At 41.2% G+C, this 22799-nt stretch overlaps 1 protein-coding gene across 2 annotated transcripts; it reads left to right on the top strand.

The window, feature by feature from the left end:
- The first annotated feature begins 5058 nt into the window (after window positions 1-5058).
- Window positions 5059-20269, top strand: mier2 (mesoderm induction early response 1, family member 2). Of its 2 annotated transcripts, XM_084922210.1 has the most exons (13): window positions 5059-5137; window positions 6297-6468; window positions 7793-7906; window positions 8136-8244; window positions 8961-9040; window positions 9642-9711; window positions 10708-10853; window positions 11324-11405; window positions 13254-13348; window positions 13444-13574; window positions 15102-15244; window positions 15848-15948; window positions 17356-17464. In XM_084922210.1, the coding sequence occupies exons 2-12, from the start codon at window positions 6322-6324 to the stop codon at window positions 15901-15903; spliced, it is 1173 nt and encodes a 390-aa protein (XP_084778336.1). In that variant the 5' UTR covers window positions 5059-5137; window positions 6297-6321; the 3' UTR covers window positions 15904-15948; window positions 17356-17464. The 2 variants fall into 2 exon arrangements, with proteins under 2 accessions (XP_084778336.1, XP_084778335.1); XM_084922209.1 differs by lacking the exon at window positions 15848-15948 and having other exon boundaries at window positions 17356-20269.
- Window positions 20270-22799: the final 2530 nt, after the last annotated feature.

The following is a 22799-nucleotide window of genomic DNA, read 5'->3' as shown; positions in this document are numbered from 1 at the left end:
AAAGGCAAACACAGGGTTTATATACACAGGCGAGTAATCAGGGAATGGGAAACAGGAGGGAGACACAGCTGGGAGAGATTAGGGCTAACGAGACAGGGGCAGGTAAAACTGAATACACTGACATAGGACTGGGACTATCAAAATAAAACAGGAAATAAGAAACAAATCACAAAGACGCAAACTTGACACTGAGAGCTCGACAGGAAGAATATAACACATAAAACAGAGAAGACAGTGACTTAAACTAGAGGCCAGAACAAGAAATAACGTAAAGAGAACAAAACCAAGAATAACCCTTAATACAAAATCAAACCAGCACAACTGAAAACCCCAAACAAATCATAATTTAGAAAAACACCAAAGCAGAAAAAGCTGGGTCAAAATGACCCAGAACCGTGACAGCACCCCCCCTCTAAAGGCTGGCTCCTGACAGCCCCAAACAAAACCGACCACCAGACCTGGGTGGGTGGTAGGGGGTCCAGGAGCTTAACCAAACTAGAGTCGACTGAGACTGTTCAGGAGGCTGACAGCACAGGAGTCCAAGCAGTTCAGGTGGCCGACCCAGAGGCCAGTGACAGAGACAAAACGGGTCTAGAGGCCGACCACAGGGAAGGCAGCGGCGGCAAAGCAGTTCACGTGGCCGACCGCGCTGACGGCAGCAGCGGCGACAGCAGGTCCGGAGGCCGACCACGCGGGAGGCAGTGGCGGCGGCGACAGAGCAGGTCCGGAGGCCGACCACGCGGGAGGCAGTGGCGGCGGCAACCTTGTTCAGGGGGTTGCCCTCAACGGCGATGATGTCCAGCTAGAGGCCTGGAAAGTGGCTGGCAGAGGTGAGGTGGTTCAGGCCAAGCTGGATCAGACGGGATCCAGGCGGGACCAGACGAGACGAGACCAGACGAGGCGGGACCAGACAACAGCGTGGCAGCTGTGGGTGGTGGCGCTGCAGGCGATGGCGGGGAAGCCCCTGATGAAGGCACTGCAGGCGACGCAGAAGGTGGCAGATTGGATTCAGAGCTGTCAGTGGCCACAAGGTGCTGAAGCGATTCCTCCGCCCCTTCATCAATGACGGACGGCTGAAGCGGCTCCTCGGGCCCCTCAGCGGAGATGGCTGAAGCGGCTCCTCGTACCCTCCAGCGAAGACAGATGGCTGAACAGACCCCTTGGACCCTTCAGCGGAGACAGGCAGCTGAACGGGCCCCCCGAACCCTCCAACAGAGACAGGCTCAGGGCCAGTAGGCACGGAGACCTCTGGTGGGTACAGAACAGGACCAGCAGGCGCGGGGACCGCTGGCAGGGACGAGACAGGACCAGCAGGCACGGAGACCTCTGGCAGGGACGAGACAGGACCAGCAGGCACAGAGACCTCTGGCAGGGACGAGACAGGACCAGCAGGCACGGAGACCTCTGGCAGGGACAAAGCTGGTTGAAGCTACACAGGACAGTGGCTTTGTTCTGGCAGCACTGACACGATGCAGTTCTCAGGTGGCTGCTTAATCTTCAGGGTTCCAGAATCAGCTGGGGACTGAGACCTAGCCTCTGGGGAGACCCTGGAGTAAATAAATGTACCTAAAGCAGCTAAGTTATGAGAAACACCCAGGGTGGGAATGAGATTTTCTCCCTGCATAGAGATGATGATGACTGAGTGGCTGACAGAATTGAAGACTGAGCTACAGGTAGCGGGGGACACTGGATACTGACCTGAGGTTGACTGAGTGGGAGACTGAACTGGGGACAGCTGAGCAGCGGGAGACTGAACTGGGGACAGCTGAGCAGCGGGAGACTGAACTGGGGACAGCTGAGCAGCGGGAGACTGAACTGGGGACAGCTGAGCAGCGGGAGACTGAACTGGGGACAGCTGAGCGGCGGGAGACTGAACTGGGGACAGCTGAGCGGCGGGAGACTGAACTGGGGACAGCTGAGCGGCGGGAGACTGAACTGGGGACAGCTGAGCGGCGGGAGACTGAACTGGGGACAGCTGAGCGGCGGGAGACTGAACTGGGGACAGCTGAGCAGCGGGAGACTGAACTGGGGACAGCTGAGCGGCGGGCAGCTGAACGTGCTTCAGGCTGGGCAGCTGATACAAAAAACATAGCCCCAGAATAAATAGTCCCATGGTCCAAAGCAACAGAAAAAGTGTCTTTTTCACTCACCACAGCCTGTGAGTGATATCGCGAAGTCCGGCTGAGTGGTGACGCGCTGGCTGCGCAGCCGTCACTTCCTCCTCGGTGATGGCTCCGGCAGGCCGGGCAGCACATCCTTCTCCGAGCTGGGTGAGTAAGCGGTAGCAGCAGGGGAATGCAGATGAAGCTCATTAAGGAAAATCCCCTTTATGAGTGGGTGAAGCGAGTCCAAAAGCCAGGGGAGACCGGAAACCAGTCGCTGTAGCCGGTAGGTTACAGCACGCTGAAACTCCTCCTCTGGATGATTCAGCCACAGGTCACATAATTTATTCACTGAATAAATTATATAATCCTTAAGCTCATCAGATGGGGCGAGTTCTGCTGGGTCCATGTACTGGTCGCGCCGTTCTGTCATGGCTGTGTGGCAGGCAGGCAGGAAAAGGGACCCAACATGCAGGACTCACAAAGACAGGACTGGAACTCAAAACGCAGCTTTAATGCTCAAAAAATCTCCTTGAAAATAACTCTCACAAAAACAAAACAAAACAAAACAAAACTCGGAACAGAGGAACTGAAACACAGGAACACGACAAACACACAGCATGGAGAAAGTACGACAGGACAGAGCGCAAAGGCAAACACAGGGCTTATATACACAGGCGAGTAATCAGGGAATGGGAAACAGGAGGGAGACACAGCTGGGAGAGATTAGGGCTAACGAGACAGGGGCAGGTAAAACTGAATACACTGACATAGGACTGGGACTATCAAAATAAAACAGGAAATAAGAAACAAATCACAAAGACGCAAACTTGACACTGAGAGCTCGACAGGAAGAATATAACACATAAAACAGAGAAGACAGTGACTTAAACTAGAGGCCAGAACAAGAAATAACGTAAAGAGAACAAAACCAAGAATAACCCTTAATACAAAATCAAACCAGCACAACTGAAAACCCCAAACAAATCATAATTTAGAAAAACACCAAAACAGAAAAAGCTGGGTCAAAATGACCCAGAACCGTGACAAGTTCAGTCTCAAGAAAAGTTCTCTGGGCTTCTTGAAGGACATTCAAAGCTCTTATTTGGATCTTGGCTGCTTTTTGTTCTGTTCTGTGTCAAAATGATCCCACACACGGGGTCTGGGGAGTTCATTTCCATGACTTATAGGGCTCCATTGTATCTTCTTGTATCCAGGTGTGCTTTTACTGCACTGGCCGTGTGTTTGGGAACAAAGCCATTGCCAATCAGATGCTTTCCAGATGCTTTCCATGTTGCATTAAAATTTGACTCTACTTTTATGTGTCCAAAATTCCATCAATTTTTGACAAAATCCCCAACCCCACTGACTGAAATGCAGCCATGCACCATGACAGAGCCTCCACCATGCTTTACACTCACTGCTGTACCTCTCTCCTGACCTCCTCTGCAAATACTGACAACAATTTGAACCACAAATGTCAAATTTGTATTCACCACTTCGTGAGACCTATTGCCACCGATGTTCAGTTCAGCTCTGGTATACTTTTTCTCTTTTTCCCTCATTAAGATGAGCTTCTGGATCAACTGAAGGGCCTGATGCACGTCTCAGATCCTGTGTCAGGTCTTCTTCATATCTCTTAGGGACATGAATTCCAGATACTGTTCATCTGCTGTAGATAGCGTTTAGCCCACTTCTACTTTTGTTCTCCACATGTCCAGCTGTTGTAAAAGACAAACTGCACCAAGTTTCTGTACCAAGGTATACCAATTTTTGGCTCATAGCTCTTTGGGAAGCACCCTGATGGTCCAGAAATATTATTTTGTGCCCGTGTTATCTTTTGCATTCGTCACAGATTCAACTAAAGAAATTGGAACAGATTATATGTGTTTCAGCTGTTAGTAACAACGTGCCTGAAGACACAATTTAAAATGAGGGCTTTGCTAAGTTGTCTGGTTCGTCTCATGAGTTAGGTGCCTTTCTCTGCTTCGGTGATTCAAAGGTAAAGTGAACAAGAAAAAGCTTCCTGTTGAAATGGTCAGGTACAACTGGACTAAAAATAATTGAAAAAGCAACCAATGTCCAAAGAAAAATTTTGAAAGACCTTCAGAAACCATTTTATAAAATTACAAGAAAGTCTGGCTCCTTGAAAGCAAAATGTAAAGAGATAAGAGGTGGCGCAAGACTTTGAAGACGTTGAATAGTATTTATGCAAATACTATGCCATCCTAAGCAGACATTCTTCAGTTAACGGTATTTAACAAGTTTTTTTAAACTTCCTAGTTAAATGTTGATACTATAAACTGCTTCTTTTTTCTTTTTGTTTTTTTAAAATATGCTCACCTTCGTTGCTTGATATTCAAGTTTAGTTAAGGCATGTCAGAGAATATGGTGACAACACGTAGAGCTACATTATATGCTTCTATAGTCGCTGACAACTTTGAGCAGTCACTGGCTGAGGACAAAGCCATATAAGCAATCTTTATCTGCTTTGGCCATGTCCTGTCCCCTCCTCCACTCGCATAATCAGCACAAACCGTAGTGTCTTTCAGCAACCGCACGTGGACGTGTTGGTAAAGGGGGGCATTTACATTTAACTTAAAGATGCATCCAGTGCCAAACTATTGTTTACTAATTTAATAGCAGAGGAGCAGAAATTGGGTCACTATTATATTAAGTTTTAACGCGAAGAATAATTGAACTAATCAGTCGATAAATTTCTTTTTTCTTTTTCTAGTAATATTTTTAGAATTGTTACTTACAGTAAAACAAAATTTTAGAGGTGATACCGAAAGTGTTGGTTCGGGGCGATTTAAAAAAAAATTTACTTAAAACTACGAAGGATTAAAAAAAAAAAAAGTTGTAAACTTAAACAAAATGAACTAAACTACTGAAAAAAAGTCATTGTAACTGTGTGCGACGCTGCACTGCAGCCGCTGTTGCTGAATCGTTGCGGCAATAAACGGAGCAGCAGAGAAGAGTAGACCTACAACATCCGGGCAATAGTCAGCTTGCGCAGAAACGGAATGGCGGAGGTAAGTGAGCGAAAACGAGAAATGTAATGACCCAAATGTTAGAGAAGCTGGGCCGAATTTAAGACTTCTGTCACTCCGTACGATACACAAGACTGCCGAGGGTTTGGCCGGCTGGTGAACGACTGCTGAAAGAGAGCTACGGGGGCTATTTAACTGGGAAGCGGCGGAAGAAATGGAGAACCTCTCCAGCGTATCGCCTCTCTCCGCGTTCTTGGCTTTAAAGAGCCATTCCCTCAGCCTTGATAGTAAAGCCGTAGAAAACAATAGGGAGCCCGGTAGGGTCTAACACGGGGGTGCTGAACTATTTCAGGTGTGCCTTGCCGGCGAAGTGGGTTTAGTGAAAAAGTTGGGAGAGATGTCATGACTCGGCGGCGGCAAACTCCGACCGTCTCTTTCAGAAATATTGAGAAGTAGTTATTTCCTTCTTGCCACTCGTAGCGAGCCGGAGAGAGGAAGAGGCGTTCAGCACCAAGTCGCAGGAAAGCGCCCCTGGTCAGTCAGACAGCGACCGACGGGTTGGGAGATTTTTGGTGACTTTTGGCGTCGTAAGAAGTAGATTATAATCTAATTTAGAGAGCGCTGGGACTTCATGTGAAGTAGGTTTGGGCGAGATTCTTGTACGGTTACTGCTGTAAGTGTGTTACCCAAAGTTTCCCACTATGGTTATAAACTCTTTATGTGGCCTTCATCCTGTACGTACATTGTATCTGATTAGTTCAGACCAAAGCCTAGCCTGGAATCGTGTCGATGAATCAGGAAAACCACCGTGAAGCTTTTTTTTGTTAATGTAGTATCACAGCAAAACCGACCATCCTGTGGTGACAATTCACAATAAGCTCTTGGACATTTAAATATCTTTAAAGTTACATTATATTGCGCTTAAACTTCCCACAAGTGCAATGATCAATCTGTTATTAAGTTTAACACCTAAGTCTGGAGAGCAGCAGGTCTCATAAGTTGAAAGAAGAGCCCTTGAAAAGTGAGGAGTCAGCTGACCTGTAATGGGATGAGCCAGGATCAGCCACTATTTGATCCTGTGTTGTTCATGTGTTCATTTGTGCCGAGTGCCACGGCACCATTTTAATGTCCTGTGCTATTTTACATGAGTTTGAATGCAACATAACAGACATACTGTCTTTATCTATGTGCATGTTTGTAGGTGGGTGATAAGCATCTAAACATGAATGCAGAGCTTGTGGCCTAGTGGAGAGTGGAGGAGATACAGCAATGAAGGCCCTCATCTGGAGAAGCAGAAGTCTTTACGGGTCTTAGAGGAGTTGGAGGAGGAGAAGAGTCCTCGCTCGATGAAGATGGCGACACCATCCCACACTGTATGATCACGTTCTGCCATGTTTATATGTGTGATAAACACAAAAATATTCAGCAAAATAGTTTCCTGTGATTATGGGACCCTTATAGTTGCAGGGTGTACTACAGCACTGACAGTAATGGCATCGACTATTATTGTTCAGTACAGTTTTGTTACTCTAAAGTCATGTAACATTTGCTTTTGAAATAATTCAGTTACTAGTTCATAGAAATTTTAACAGCAGCGTTTTTTGACAAAAATGAAAAACAGTCTGAGGACCAAAATCTATCAACCACATACTGCAAGTGAATGTGAATTTTAATAATTACTCTAACCAGCAGCATCGATAACTCTTAATAAACCCCCCTTTTTATGGCCATTATTTGCCTTCAATATAACATTTCAACAGAATTATTTTAAATTGTAGTTTAACAGAGGAGTAAATATGAAGTTGAAGTTGATGAGTTTCAATACCTGACATCAACCATCCAAAGCAACAGACAGTGCACAAGAGAGGTGTAGAAGAGAGCACAGGCAGGGTGGAGTGGGTGGAGAGGAGTGTCAGGGGTGATTTGTGACAGAAGGATAGCAGGAAGAGTGAAAAGAAAGGTTTATAAGATGGCAATAAGGTGGTGGAGTTAGGAATGAGTACATCAGAGGGACAATTCAGGTCGAGCAGTTTGGAGAAAAAAGTTAGAGGGAAGCTGAGATGTTTTGACATGTGCAGAGGAGAGATTGTGGCTATACTGGAAAAATGGCAGGCAGCAGGAAAATAGGAAGATTCATAGATGCAGTGAAGGAAGACATGCAGAGGGTTGGTGTGACAGAGGAGGATGCTAGGGATAGGGTGCGATGGAGGCAGATCATCCACTGTGGCGACTCCTAAAGGGAGCAGTCAAAGAAGAAGATGATTTAAATAATTAACAGAACCATTTACTTTTCTCATAATCTCTACGTCTGTTGTCATAACATGTAAAGTAAAGAAATATTCATTTTTACCTTTAAAAATGCTGAAATTCTGAACACCGTGTTCAGGAAATGACATGGGACGTGCAGATGTTGACTCTGACATTTTTACAGAACAGTTCAATTACTTTGAGTAAACTGAGTACACTCTGGGGGTGTTTTAGGCATCTTACAAGGAGACTGCTCAATCAGTCTGATGGCATTATTTGGACAGACCAGGGAAAAGTGTCAAGTGTGCTTGAGATAGCTAAACTGACAGACATGTAGATGATTTTCAAGAAATGTGGGTGTTATTTATACATTTCTGTGGTTTCTTTCCCTCTTATACCCCATCACCTCCCCTCCACCTGTCACTGCCTCCCTCTGTGCCTTATTTGTAGGCCAGTGAGCTTCCCTTGGAGGAGCTGCTGGCTTTCTATGGCTATACAGTATCAGATCCAGAGAAGGAGACCTGTCACATGGCTGCCAGTTTGCCAGACATGACACTGGACAAGGTATACAACCTGAGGTGCACAGAACACACCCGTGGCCTCATTCGTCTTTCATTTATTCATCAAAACAGATTTTGATTGGTCGAATCAGTCAGAGAACTTTTGAGAATCAGTCAAAAATATCAAATTGAATGATTGTACATCTAATGAATATGCTAATTCTGTTTTTATATTTTTACTGTTCTGTCTTTTGTTTTTATTTTTTTGTCTTATTATTTCTTGTTTGGTTTAGGATCAGATAACTGAGGATCTCTTCCCTGGGGAGCAGGAAGAATCATTAGCCGACGATCTCACCCCCTCAGTCACCTCAAACACCTCGGATCTGCTTCGCCGCATCCAAGGTAACACCCAGGGAGACACGCATTAACACATTTTCATATAACACTAAAACTCGCTGAAATTCTCTGAGCTTAAGAAAGGTTCGCAGTTTGAAATCGAATTGAATCGAATTTCTGGTGCTTTGATGACATTTCAAATAACACAACCTGTCAGGGTTTGTGATCCTAGGGAAATGCACTCATAATAAGCATTGATTTTATACAGTTCTGTGGAAGTTGTTATGAGATGTTCCTGTCTGATAGCATATATGTGTCACTCTTCATATGACACCATTAAATCAAAGGCAGAGAGATATTTCAAACTACAGGAGTTTTAATATATTGAAACAGTCATATCCAGATAGTGATTCTATTTGAAAGGTGCTGACTCTATAAAACATGAAAACCAAATGTACAGCAGGTATGCAGCTTTAGTGTTGTTTATGGTGCACAGACTGAACGCACTGAACAGGTTAAAAAGAGGAGGTGCCACTTTGCTCATTGATAGTGTACTTTTTGTGCGAGTTCTGCTTTATACTGAATTGTGGTTCATACTGAGTTAGATGCAGTGTATTGTCATTTTATTTTTTATCATGACTATAAAGGATTGTGGTTTCAAATATGCTTAAGATTTCCTTTATTAATCAGCAGAAAGAGTTGGCTTTTAAGATGGCATGGAAAATCTTGTGGCGTTATTTGAATGTTCTCCTGATCTTTCTCTAATATTTCATGTGTTTTAGGTGGAGACAAAGACACATTGGTCAGTTCATCAGATGAAGACTCTGATGATGTCTCTATTCCATCCAATGAAGAGCAAAAGGTGGGTTACTGAGCATAATAATCTTATTTTGACTAAGTGACTCTCAATCACCTTTAAGTTTAAGGGAGACACATTACGTTGCAACTTGTCTTTATGGGAAAGCAAATCAGATAAAATGCCAATAGCAAGACAGTTAGGCAGCAATAAAATATGGATTATCAACCCTTTGGTAATGGTTCTTTTGATCAGTGCAATCAAAAGCTGAATACACAATAGGCTTTGGTTACATTTATATAAACATGACACTTTTTCCTGCTCTGGCACTAATTATAATTCAAAGTTAGGCTACTGAGCTGAGATCTAATTTCAACAGAACCACGATGCTTTTAATGGGCTGGCCAAAAATGCTCTACTTAAGAAAATTCAAATTCATATAAGCCAGAGAAACGGTTAATAGGAAAAAATCTCCCAAGTTCTAAAACCACAGAAGCTCAGCTTTCTAAATGTAACAGCTTGTTTTGGACAGGCCTGTGTTTCTCATGGTTGTAGGTCTACACAAAGAACACTAACACGTGTACATTTTAAAATAAAATTGTAGCTTTTATAGGCATGATCACACGTTTCACAATTATGACTATTCATGTTTGGATTTCCTGTTTAGGAGATCATGGTTGGCTCCATGTATCAGGCAAAAATCCCTCCAATCAGCCCGTACACCTACCAGGAGAGAGGTAAGCAACTGAAAATGTCATTTTTGACAGTTGTTCTGTTTTATATATATATATATATATATATATATATATATATATATATAGAGAGAGAGAGAGAGAGAGAGATAGAGATATATATATATATCACCAAATCAATCTAAAACCCCTTTTCTATTAGAACCTACTCAGATTGACTCGCCAGGACTCGACTCGGAAGTAGACCTGTTGCTCTGTCTGTGGCTTTTCATCACACTCGGGGACCACGGTGTTGTTTTCCGTAGACATTTCCCTCGTTGCCGGGTTTCAAAAATGGCGATGTTGATTTTCGTGAATGAGACTCTCTTGACTCATTATGTGACACCGCTGACCAGCCAATCGGTGGCATGCAGTCTGACGATGTCACATTTTAGTATCTGCTCAGATCACTTGGAACCCCGGCCAAGCATGTGTACCTTGTGCCTGGTACTTTTTTTAGGAATGATCTAATGGAAAGTCCTGAAAACTGTGGTGAACCGTGGCGAGTTGATCGGATGGTACTAATGGAAGAGGGGATTACGTGTTTAGTACTGTGTCCAAGCACTTTTGACTCCCCAGAGTTGGTGTGGTTGATGTGTACTGTGCTGTGACCTGCTTCAAGATGTAGGACCAGCACAGTTCTGTTGGACTCAGCTCAGTGTGCAGAGTGTGGTCGTGCTGCCTTCATTAAAAATTGCTGTTACATTATTAACAAATCTATAAGGAATGTGGGAGGACAATTTGTCACTGCTTCTAAAAAACCTCCCAAATACATCCACAAAAAAATACATCAACCTCATTGTGCTCGGCAAGACTGCCTTTCAAAGCATGTTGATGCATGAAAGAGAGAGTGAGAGTGAAAGAGAGGAGCTGAGGCTGAGAAAAACTGAGGTGTACTCAAGTCCATAATGTAAAGCACAGTGCGAACACAAACATGATACAAAGTAAACGTGTCTAATGTGTCCGCTGTAAGTCTGAGAAACTGTGCCTGTCACCCTCTAGCTTACAGCACCGAAGACCAGTTGTTGTGGAGGCCAGGGGTTCTGCCAGTGCATGAAGTGGAGGAGTTCTTGCTGAATGCACAAAGACCCCGTGGCCAGGAGGAGGCAGTAGGAACCGAGGAGGTCATTGTCCAAGACAATGAACAGGTACATCTCAGCAAACACTGCTGGCTACGCCCCTCTTCAGTAATGAAGTACTCTTCCTTCACGGCAATGTCGCAACTGCCCCCCACACAAAGGCGAATGACTCATCTTAACCAAGTTTTTAGCTGTGGTAAAATATAATAAATGTGCCTTCTGTACACGCTGAAAGAAACAAACAGCTGGATAAAAAGAAGTCCATGTATTATTAGATCTGTTTACTTGAAGATTTTACTTTTGTCTTGTTATTCAGATGTCTGGATTACTAACCTCATCCCAATCTCCTTAAGACGTTTCAGAAGACTTCTTCTACTTGTCTCGTTTAGTCTGCATTACCTGAACTCATAGTGGACCATGGCTAAACATGGTCAGCCTTTATGTCCATAATCAAGAGTTCTTGTTTTCTTTAACTTGCCTTAAACCGAGAGGTAAGTCTTCACTGAGTGACAGTTTTTGTGTTTCCTCTAAACCTTCAGGCACTGTACGAGTTAGTGAAATGCAACTTTAATGTCGAAGAAGCACTGAGGCGATTTCGTTTCAACGTGAAAGTATTCAGTGGTAAGAACTATCCTGTTGTCCTACTTTCCCCAACTGGGCATTTTACACCTTTGTGAACAACCCAGAATAAGTTTGTAATAATGATTGATAGTATGTAAATTTAAAGTCATCAGAAAATTGTTGCACCGATATGTCACAGGTTTTTGCAGTTCCAGTATTTTATACAATTTTTTAATCCATTAGCAAGGGCAAAACTTAACTGAGGAATTCCCAGACATGAAACTGTGGCCTATTTTTAACCGTTGACCCTAGTTAGGCATTTATACCCACAACACACAAGATTTTATCATATTTAGTTACATAAAACCGTTACCATACTATACAATATAGATACAAGTCAATAAATAGACATAACTGGGGAAAACATAAATGTAATGAAATGCACATAAAACCATACAGAAATTAACAAATGATTCTTATTTGCCATTTACCAAAATTTGACTTTTAATAAGATTCAATATCTATAATTAATTTGATTTCAGGAGGCCTGACAGGACATGCTTCCTGAATAGGTGACAGGTTATTATGGAGAATGCTGATTGTCCAAATTTGTCCATCATGGTCCTAGTGACTGCCGTCACCGTCTTATGCATCTAGATGTATGCGGCCAGTCTGCATTTAAAAACTACTTTAACACAAAAGATATGAATGAAACCATCAAAACTAAGTGGACTGTATTTTTTTAAATTCATTATTTAGAGTCTGTTTATATAAAGATACAAGGTGCTTAGTTGTAGATGGTGATACTTAGACCCATACTGTCATAAAATATCACAAATTGCGAAAATGTGAAAGAATGCATAAACAGCTGGGCTGCCGCAAAGTTCATCTAGTGTTGAATAAGACTGAAAACGCTCAGATTGGTCTTAACAGTCTTTGAATTTGTTTCATGTTTATCAAATTTGAGTTGCGGATCTCAAATTATTATTAAAAACGTAAAATGTTATCGTCAGCCTCTGGGTAGCTTGCAGGCAAATCACTGATAAACAGAGTGCAAAGCATTGGAACAAGTAGCAGTCCTTGGGGAATGCCCATTCTGTTTTTCAATAGTTTCACTAATTTTCTTTCTTGTTCATCCATCACACACTGCACATTTGGGTATATCATGGTTGACAGTGTCAAATGCGTTTTTTAGATCAAGAATAACAAGACCCTCAAAAGTTTGTGTGTATTCCACCCCCACAAAACTGCCACCAAAAAAGCCCTTAATACTGTTAGTAAAATAACAGGTTGCTATTTCTGCGGAATATTTTGGTCTAAAGCCGAATTGTTTCAGGGAAAAGAATTGATTGGTCTGTAGATGTGTAAATAGTTGTGTTACCATAACATTTTTAAGTATCCATGACACAAAAGCGAGTATGAAAAAAGGGCAGTCGTTGAAAGTCAGCCTCCCCTGGTCTTCTCAATAAAGCCTGTGTTAGAATTAGATCTGCAGTAACAGCATACCAGTGTCAATGAAAAATCTATGGTATTCTTAATAAAAGAGAGAAATGCAGGCTTATTCAACAACCCAAGGCCAGTGTAGTTCTTTTCCGGTGCAAAGTATGACGTTTCATTACCATTTCGGTGGAACTATAGCTGCCAACTTCATCACTGCAGAGAAGGAATAACTCACTGATGTGACCTCATGACCTTCAAATCAGAAATGAGCCTTCAGTTTAAGTCCAGTACTGTTTTATTATGCTAGAAACAGGAAAGCAAAATTAACAGATTATGATATTAAGAGTGTTACTTTTCATTTCAGTTTTTCTGTTGTCTTTAGTTTATGTGATTGTAATTACAATTATGTAAAAATGTAAAATTATTATGTAGCTTTATAAACGTATTTTTGATGTCCGCTGTCTTTAGAAGAGCTCTGCTCCTGGAGCGAGGAGGAGTGCAGGAACTTTGAGCATGGGTATCGAGTTTATGGGAAAAACTTCCACCTCATTCAGGCAAATAAGGTGAGCACCCAGAGGATGACCTGCTACCTGATACGCTGATTTAAAAGTGTTGACTATTTTCCGCTAATGTAAAAACAACCTCTTCTTATCCACAGGTACGAACACGCTCAGTGGGCGAGTGTGTGGAGTATTACTACATGTGGAAGAAGTCTGAGCGTCACAAGTACTTTACTCAGCAGGCTACCAGGCTGAGCCGCAAGAAGTACAGCCTGCAATCAGGGAGCATGTGAGTGTTGCTGGGACACCAATCTGAAGATAACCAGAGTCTTTTAGATAAAAGGTGCAATCAGAAAGAACGGCACATAAAAACAAGAACAGCCATCGGATTTCAGGTTTGTCTCCTTGTGGAGCACTGCACTGCTCCCCGCTGCTCCCATCTGTCCACTTGCATCTTAATTATGGACAACAAATTCACTCAAACCTCTTTGTAAATTTGTCCTGTACCCCACAATGAAATCTAAATGGAAACAGTTTGGACTACAGAAATCCAGCAAATGTACATGTGCAAGTGATCCGAGTGGGACTTTACAGAGAGCAGTTCTGAAGTGTTAAAGTGTTGCACAAGGAGACAGCCTTGAAGGGGATACCTGCTTTTAGGATTGTGTCAGGAAGTACTTCCAAACTCTGCCATATCAAACATGCTCTCCAGAGTAGCTGAAAGTAGCTTTAAGATTTTTGGTTTTTTGTGATACCTGCAAAAATTTTGGTATTTTGTTTTTCTAAATGGTAAAAATGGTAAATGGTCTGTATTTGTATAGCGCCTTACTAGTCCCTAAGGACCCCAAAGCGCTTTACACATCCAGTCATCCACCCATTCACACACTGGTGATGGCAAGCTACATTGTAGCCACAGCACTGACAGTTTGTATGATTCGGTCTCATAACAGAATCATACAAAAACTATGAAGCTCATTTTCATGACACTTGATAAAGAGGTAGAGTTCGGGTAAAGGAAGTGCTAATTTACACTTTGGTACATGTCTAGAATCACTTCCTGTAAAATTGCCAGATAGGCTTTGGACTTCAGAGAGGTCTACTTTCTAAGCGTGAGGCCTGTCAGGTAGCTCAATTCTAAATCCCTTACTTTTTAATTTTTACATGCTGCCATTGGGCAGTATTTTCATGAGACACAGCCTCCTTAATATTCTGTGGGTTACTGATGATCCTGATGGTATTGATGGTATTGATGATCTCTTGGCTCGCTCAGTTTTAGATTAAACTGGTCTAGATGTTGCAGAATTTTTAAGAACATGATAAATAAAAATTGTTGACCTACCTTGCAAATTAGAAAACCTGATGCGCGCTTTTAGTGTGTTATTAGGTTAAACCATTGTTACGCTCTTTCTCCAGTCCACCGAATAAATTAAATAAATGTAGTACAAGTAAGTAAAAAGTCTACACTAAAACTACATCAGGTTACACCAGATGACCTATTACAACTGGAACCTGGAAGGGCCTAATTCTTCATTCCCACATGTTTTTGCTTCACTTTAACAGCATTTTGACAAATTCCACCTCACTTGATCTGTAAGCAAATAAAGTTTTTGTGAACTATCTGTTAAAGTCTCTCAACTCAAAGGACGTCTAAAGATGCTGGTGGTCTGCAAAGAGCTGGTTAATCCAAGTTATATGAACAGATTTTACAACAACTACTTTTGTTATAAAAAAAATTGTCTGAGTGAAAACTGTGAGCTCTGTAGGTCGCAAACACATAATTTATCAGAGCTGGAAGTAGTTCTGCTGTGTGTTGCAGGGAGGATGGAGACCAGGATGGGGAGGTTGTGGAACTCGAGGGAAACAACAGTTCCACGAGGTTGTTGTCTCACAGCTCCATGGGCACAGGGCAGCTGGAGTCCCCGTTACCTCCACAGTCGAACCTGGACCAGGACAAACAAGGTAAAAACCAGAGGTCGCCTCATAAAAACACCTGACATGATGGCTCAGATGGAAGCTCTTTATATTTACTTTGGTGAGCTCTTGCCACACAAAATGTCCTTTCTTACAGAGAACTAAAATAATATTCAAATAATAGTGAAGCAAAGGCTTCAATCTAAAGTGTTATTAACTGTGGCCTTAAGTTCAAAGTAAAGACACAAGCTTCTTCTTCTTCTTCACAAAAGAAAAAGTAGATAAACAGAAAAGTTTGCCACATTGAAGTTTCAGTGTCTGATAAAACTGAAGCTATGTATGTTTACCCATCTTTTTGTACATAAACCATTTACATGCCATGTGAAACATACATGCCAAATCATCTTTCAGTCATGTTATACATGGGCTCCATTGATTTCCTGTTTGTTTATATATTCTTCCTGTTTATTTTGACATATTTATTATCCCTGTCTCATATGAAACATTTTATGTCTCCCTTCCTTTGTTTTCCCCAATATTTTCATGGTATACATTTGTTTTGTGTTGTGTTTTTGCTCGCATGTATGCACGTGTGCGCGTGTGTCTGTGTGTGCGCGCTTGGGCATGTTGTGCATGTTGATGGTGCTCCAGAAGAAGAGGGCCGCCCCAGGCGCAGACGAACTCCCCGTTTTCTCTTAAAGCCATGACCTCAGTCCACTCAGGCCACAGACAGCAGGTTGAGCAGCCTGCAGGTAAAGAGGATGAGTACAGAAAACTAAAATAATGTGGTCACTGGGAAATAATCAGACAAATAAATAGACAAAGTTTAATGAGAAAGGAAAGAAACGGGTCTAACGTAAGCAGCCTCCTCTGGCTGTGTAATAATTAGCGCATTTGCAAATAGTGTCTGAATAATGTTGGAGATGTTATTTAAAATATTGCTTTTTGCTTTTTTCCCTTTGTTTTTTCCAAATACAGTTTTTTCTCTTATATACCGTCACATCTTTTCAAAATAAGACGGCTGTATTAAAATAAACTTCAAAATCAGTGTAGCAAAACTTCTACAGTTAAAAATGCATTTATTGCAGTGGCTCGCTGATATACACAGCACGGCATGTGTAGAATTCACAGTATAAAACATGCAGTAAACAGAGTTGTGTAGATATTTCAGATAGTTCATAATCTCCTCATATGAGGAGGATGTTTGAGGAGATTACCCAGCAAATATGGTTCAAACTGCGGCGTCGCGTCCCTGGTCAGGACAGGTCGGGGTACAACGCCGATGTAGAGCGATGGATGTAGATGTTGTTTCCGCATATAACAAAAGGGACGTCGGCTCGCCTCTTAAACAGTGAGAAATGAATATTAAGTTATTGCAAAGATGGAATGATAGCCATTTTTATTATTTATTCATTATTTTTTCACAACTAATATGTGGTTGTGACCAGATATCCACATGAATATTTCCGTGGATTTTACATCGTCACGTACTCACAGAGTAGTGCTCCTGGAATCTTTTTAAATGTTTTAAATAAACAACACTTTTAAGTTGTTTTCAGTTTCGTAAATCTAAATTTCTTTTCATTTTTTTGTTGGTGAATTTAGCACATTGGACAATTATTCCCTCTCTGTCTGCGACGTCGACGTCATAAACTCAGGAATGCTTCATTCAAACATGAAGTTCGGTTTTCTCGACCTGAAAGCGTGAGGTCAGGAATTTGAGTCACCACTAAGGTTTCTTCTTTTCTTTTCATGCTTTTCTTGTGAGAATTTAATTTCTATTTCCTTTATTCTGATCAATAAATAGACCGTAAAACAGAATTTTTAAACACAAACTTTCTCGTGCTTGAAAATCTAACAAGGACGTTCGACAAGAACCTCGTTTTTATTAGGAAGTTGGTGCTGATGTGAAGGTAACATTCTTGATATCGGTTCAGCTTTCATTTTGGAACTATGACTATCGTTCGAGAAAAGACCGCCAGCCGTTTAAATGTTTGCTGGGTACTCTGTAGTAGAAATAGGTACGCTAGAAGAGCACAAAAGCACTCTTCAGATGCCATTGTAACCATAGACATCAAACATACACCCTAGAATATATGACAACAGTAATGGAGGTTTTATTAATCTGTCGTCCTGTGAATTTCTATACGTCTGTCCAGATGGTGAGCTGGTGATGGGCTTGTCAGAGCTGTGCGGCGACGAGTGTCCTCAGCAGCTGTTCGGATGTCCTTTCTCTCTCCCGCCCATAGACGGCCTGCAGGAATCTGGCTCAGATAGTTGTTGTCCTTCAGCTCCAGTCCAGCTCCAGTCTCAGCTCTTTGCTGAGACCTCCCAGTGGGCCTGCGGGAACTCTCCGGCCCTCCATGACAACCACGGGCTCCCAAACTCTTGTTTCTTTCAGCTACACATGCGTGGCGAACATTTACTTTCTGAGGGCCCTGACTGTGGCACAGTGAGCGGTGGGGCCAGTGCTTCCCACATGCTGCAGGTGGAATTTAGCCTGCCGTCCTCTTCATCATCCTCAACCGCTGTCCTCCCGTCACACTTCCAGGCATTCGGCAGTTTGCTTCACCCCTCACCCGTCCAGCATCCTCGCTCTCTCACACAGTGAAGGGGACATGGAGATATCTAAGTGGTACTCTGTGTAATTTGCCCTGTGTGTTTTTGGTTGGTAGTGATCTTTTACAGCAGGGTGAAAAAGAAATGAGAGGACAAAAAGTGCGTTAATGCAACTTGCTTGAAAACAGATGGACCTATTACCTGTGTTAGCAGGTGACTTGTGTGCCTCTTCTTAAACGGAGGCGCTCGAATCCTACGCCCATTGTGGAATGATGACTGTGTTAATCACTACTTTCAGGCATGGATTATGTGCTGCTGTCCATTATTCCTGAAATTGATTATTGACAATGTTGACCACTGCTGCTTTGTTTTCTTATTTATCAGAACAGACAAATTTGACTGCTGCTCAGATTTGGTTTTTCCCCCCAGATTCTTACCGTGAATACAGACAACATGACTGTTTTTATGCTCCACATATCAGTCAGCATTTTCACTGCTGCAGCCATTTCAGATCTGCTATTGGACTGTACCTCACCTGATGTAATACGGGGGTGGGGGGGGGGGGTCTGACTACAGAGTAAAATCTGTCCACTTATACAACATAGAATAGTTTATTTAAACATTAACTTAAAATGTTTTCTCCTTTCTTGGCCCTACATATCTGCTTTGTCTTTATTCTACAGAAAAGTTCATCTTTCTTAAGATTTAAAAAAAAAATATGAACACCTTAAAGGAAAAAAAGTTCTACGGTTGATTTGAATATGCAGCAATGTAGGAGCCTAATGGGGCGCAATAATTTCCTGTTTTATTGTATTTTATTTCTTTTTTTAAATTTCCTTTCTTTTTGCTTCTGTGGAAATTTTCCTCTTTTTTCCCACCACTGAAAATGTATATAGATTTATAAAGGTGCAGGGTTTTGTCATCAGTCATGAACACCATTTCTCGTATGATGAATAACTGCTACCATGACGAGCCTGTTTCATATAATGGGCTTAAAAATGAAAGACTGAAATATAAAACTTTACATGCTAAGCTGCCATATACAGAAGTGAGAATACCCGTGTGCAATATCACTGAAATATAAAACGGTTCACGAGTGAAATATTTCCACCACATAAAAATAAAACAAAAACATAAAATATACATAAGCACAAAAACAAACAAACGCAGTTGTGGTCAGAAGCTTACACACGAGTCATCGTGTGCATGAATGTCATTGAAATCTGGGGCTTTTAATTATTTCTTTGAACTGTTCAGTTTCTGGGGTGTCATCTTTAATGACTTTACAAACATGAATTGTGTTCCCAAGTTAGTATTTATTTTGGATCTTCACTAATCCACACAATGTCAAAAATGTACATAGAGCTTTTAAAATTTATACATTTGGTTAAATTTCCTTTATCGACCTGCAGCTGAACCAGACACGTTAGTAACTGACATTTCCAGCTGTAAATTTCTCCCCTCTTCTTGGCAGATTTGGTAGAGTTCATACCCATGATGTATGTAAACTTCTGACCACAACAAAAAGATCAGTGACAAGTCAGAAAATGTGATTACTGAAACCAAAACAAGTCCTTCTCTGATCTCCAGTTAGCCTGGATCCATTAACATGAGCATCAGAATGTACAGTTTATTTATTTATGGGTGTCTATCGGCAAAAGAACAGATGCATAAATAATCAGAAGAAGTAGATCCAACCACAGTAGCTGTTCTCTAGCACGGTCTAGCTCTTGAAGAAAACACAGCCACGTGTTTTAGATGACTCACATAACGTTCACCACAACGAACAGGAAGTCTCTCTCCAGCACAAAACTGTTACGAACATGAGAAGAAGCCTGGTGCTTATTAGGAGCAGATTTCTTAGTCAGATGACGGATGAATTTGTTTTCCCTAGATTTGTTCCAGCATGTTTAGCATGAGCTGGGCCAAGACCACCACAGTGAATACAGTCCCAGCAGTGAGGCGGGGAGGTGGGACTGTGATGACCTGTGGCTGGATGAAGTGTTGGGGGAATGTTTCTTGATATCTTGATAAATGTCTTTAGATAAATTACTGGTTGACAACATGACTCCAAGTCTCCAGAATTTTCAAAAAAGATTGTCACTGCCAAAAGTACCATAGGAAGAAAATAGTTTAAACTGAGACAACCACATCTGAATCCAACAGAACACCATTAGAGTATTTTAAAGAGAAAGGCAGAGCAACAAGGAGCAGCTGAGAGGACTGTCAAACATTGAAGCCAACACGCTGAGTAATTAAAAAAATCAAGATATTTGTTGCTGTTTTGTCTGTTTTTAATATAATAAATTAAATGTTTTAATAAAATATTTTAAAAAAATTAAAAACTTCAGTTTTATAGATTAAATGTGACCTTGCTGTAAGAATATTGATATTACATGTGTTGCCTTCCAGCTAGTGCCTTGGAGGTTGTTTTTTTTTTAATTTTCTATGTATATCCCATCCAAAGGGCACTTCAAATAAAGCAACAAAGAATCCAGAAGATGAACAAACTCATATATTGCTCGTGTTTTTATTTTAGCATAAAACCCAATCGCCCAAAGTTTGACTTAAACATTCAACAGTGTAGTGATGCTGCACGAGTGGACTTAATGCTTTTTCCACTCTGATGAATGAAGGTGAACAGTTTTCTCAGTTTCTGGTAAAATGATGCTTTTTATGTCAGTGGATAAAGTCAGTCATCACTCCGAACATCCAGAGAGGAAAGTGGTTTATATTTACAGCTTGTTGGTCCGAGACGTCGTGTATGAAGATTATTCCATCATAGAAGTTCTGAGACCTGCTTGTCTCAAGTTCCCAGGTAAGTCCCACCTTTGATCTGAGGAATTCCCTATTCTTCTCTTCGAGCCTCATATATTTAAAATGACACGTTTTTAATTTATAATTGATAATTTATTGAACCATGCTGGCATGTCCCAAAAACTCAGTAAACCTCTGCAAGCCACAAAGAGACTGTTTACATTCTGAGAGCCTCGACTGAATGAAAAGAGCACTCAGCTAACAAATCTTAAAAAAGAGGCGAACATGATGATGACTCAAGAGATGATGAATGCCAGTTTATATATATATATATTTGTATAGTGCATGATACACAGTATACTATTAAATTGACTCTTACTGGAACAATTTCATGGATTCTTTTGGTAATTTCACAGAATCATAATTGTACATATGTAATGTGTACATTAATGTACTAAACTTGCATGTCTGTAAGTTTTAGTCCAAGTTCCACAGAAAACAAAGATTTGGCCCCAGCTGTTTCCTTCCATCTATCCCTGTTTCTCTTTTCTCTCTGTGCTGGGCCTTTTAATGCTGGTTTCAGATCAGTGCTTGTTTTGTTGTTAAATGCTTATATATGCAGGCACTTTGGATAAGACAATGAAGGAAAACGAGTACAATTATTTCTATATTATTATTTTTGTCTGTATATTTTCTTTGTCTTTATGATTTTTGTCTTTTAAGACATAAATGGCTTACTCATGAAAAAAGCAGACTTTTATCTGGCCTTGTTCTCTAAATTTGTTATTTGCAAAGGAAAAGGAGTTAATTTAACAGCATTTATCTTTTCTTCATTATTATCATTATTATTTTTTACTAGTATATTTAGCCATCTATAAGCTTCTGCTTCTTTCTTATTTGTTTGTAATCGCTTTGAAAAAGTTAAAAAATAAATAAATTGAACAATGGAAATGTTCAGTTTATTCCTAAAGTATTATTGGTTTTCACAGGTGATGTGGCACCACTTGTTTGTGCAATACGCAGTGTTCTACAAAAATATGAAATCTTAACGGCTAATAGTTGCGGTGGGAGAAATTGATTGCAAAAGAGCCATAACTCAGCTGCTCCAGTAGCTCTCAGACTTGATCTTTAATGATGGCCGCTTTTCGTAAGAAAAGCTCTTTGTTTTCCTTTTTTTCTTTCTTTTTAAAATAATTGTTATATGCTTATGTCAATATTTTCGCTGTGTTATCCCCCTCTGTTTATACTAGTAAAACAGCAACTGTTAATGGGCCTGTTGCTGGTTAACCTGGCTCCAAATGTAGCTGTTAACACATTCACTTTAATAGTCCACAAGGAAACACCAACCCACCTTCAGGGGATCATGAGTGCTGATCCCAAGCCTGGGTTGTGTCAGGAAGTATAAAACCAGTGCTAGATCACATGTGGATCTATCCGCTGTGGAGACTACGTTGGGAAATCAGAAGCTGAACCAGAACAGAGTTTGCTGTCAGTACAACTTTAATTCTGCCCAAATTTTTACCCCTCTAGATTTTGTGTTTTACCATCTTAAGAGATTTTGCCTTTGTGTCCTCTCCACTGTTATTTAAACAGCTTTGTACCTTCTTACTACTTGATTCTCTAGCGCCCTCTAGTGGCACCAGGCTGCTGGTAAAGACCCAGAACAGCAGTGCAGCTTTCCTACGTTGTACGCAGACCATGGCCCTGTGGAGAAGCATGGACTTCATCACTCAGTAAAAACAAAGGTAGAAAAAAAAGAAAGTTCAATTAAATATTATATATAATTTTTAGGAAGGTTTACAATAAGTCAACTTAATTCCGCCACTGATTTGTCAGCTGTGCTTTCTGACATATTGGGGCCTTTTCTCACAGATTAACGATGCAGCACTAAAATATTTAACTGACTCTTCTCAACAAGAAGCAAAGTTATGCTGCGAGTCTGCTCTGCAACCTAAGGCCTGAAAGTCTTTAATATTAAAGCTCGAATGGGAAGACGGGAGTGTTTGTTTTATGACTGTGTGAGCTGACGTATATAACAGTAAAGAGGTTTGTCACTGACATGCCACACTGATAATATTTTATCCATATATTTCCCTTCTCTTTATGGTCTTTATCTTTTAAAACTGAATATAATTACTTCTCAGAACTTCAATATATTTCAGCATACTGTTTTCTGGCCTGGTTCCTGACTGTACGCCCTTCATTTATTGACATTTATGAGCTGGGTTCAGATAAATGATGGAAGGTCTTGTTTGTTGCTGGTAATGCTACTTTGTTCCATGCTGTC

This window comes from Perissodus microlepis, chromosome 23, assembly GCF_051167445.1.
Source record: "Perissodus microlepis isolate ML-2025 ecotype Zambia chromosome 23, ASM5116744v1, whole genome shotgun sequence".
In the NCBI taxonomy this organism is placed as follows: domain Eukaryota; kingdom Metazoa; phylum Chordata; class Actinopteri; order Cichliformes; family Cichlidae; genus Perissodus; species Perissodus microlepis.
Note: the sequence above shows the minus strand (reverse complement) of the source record. Positions and strands in the feature narration are given on the sequence as shown.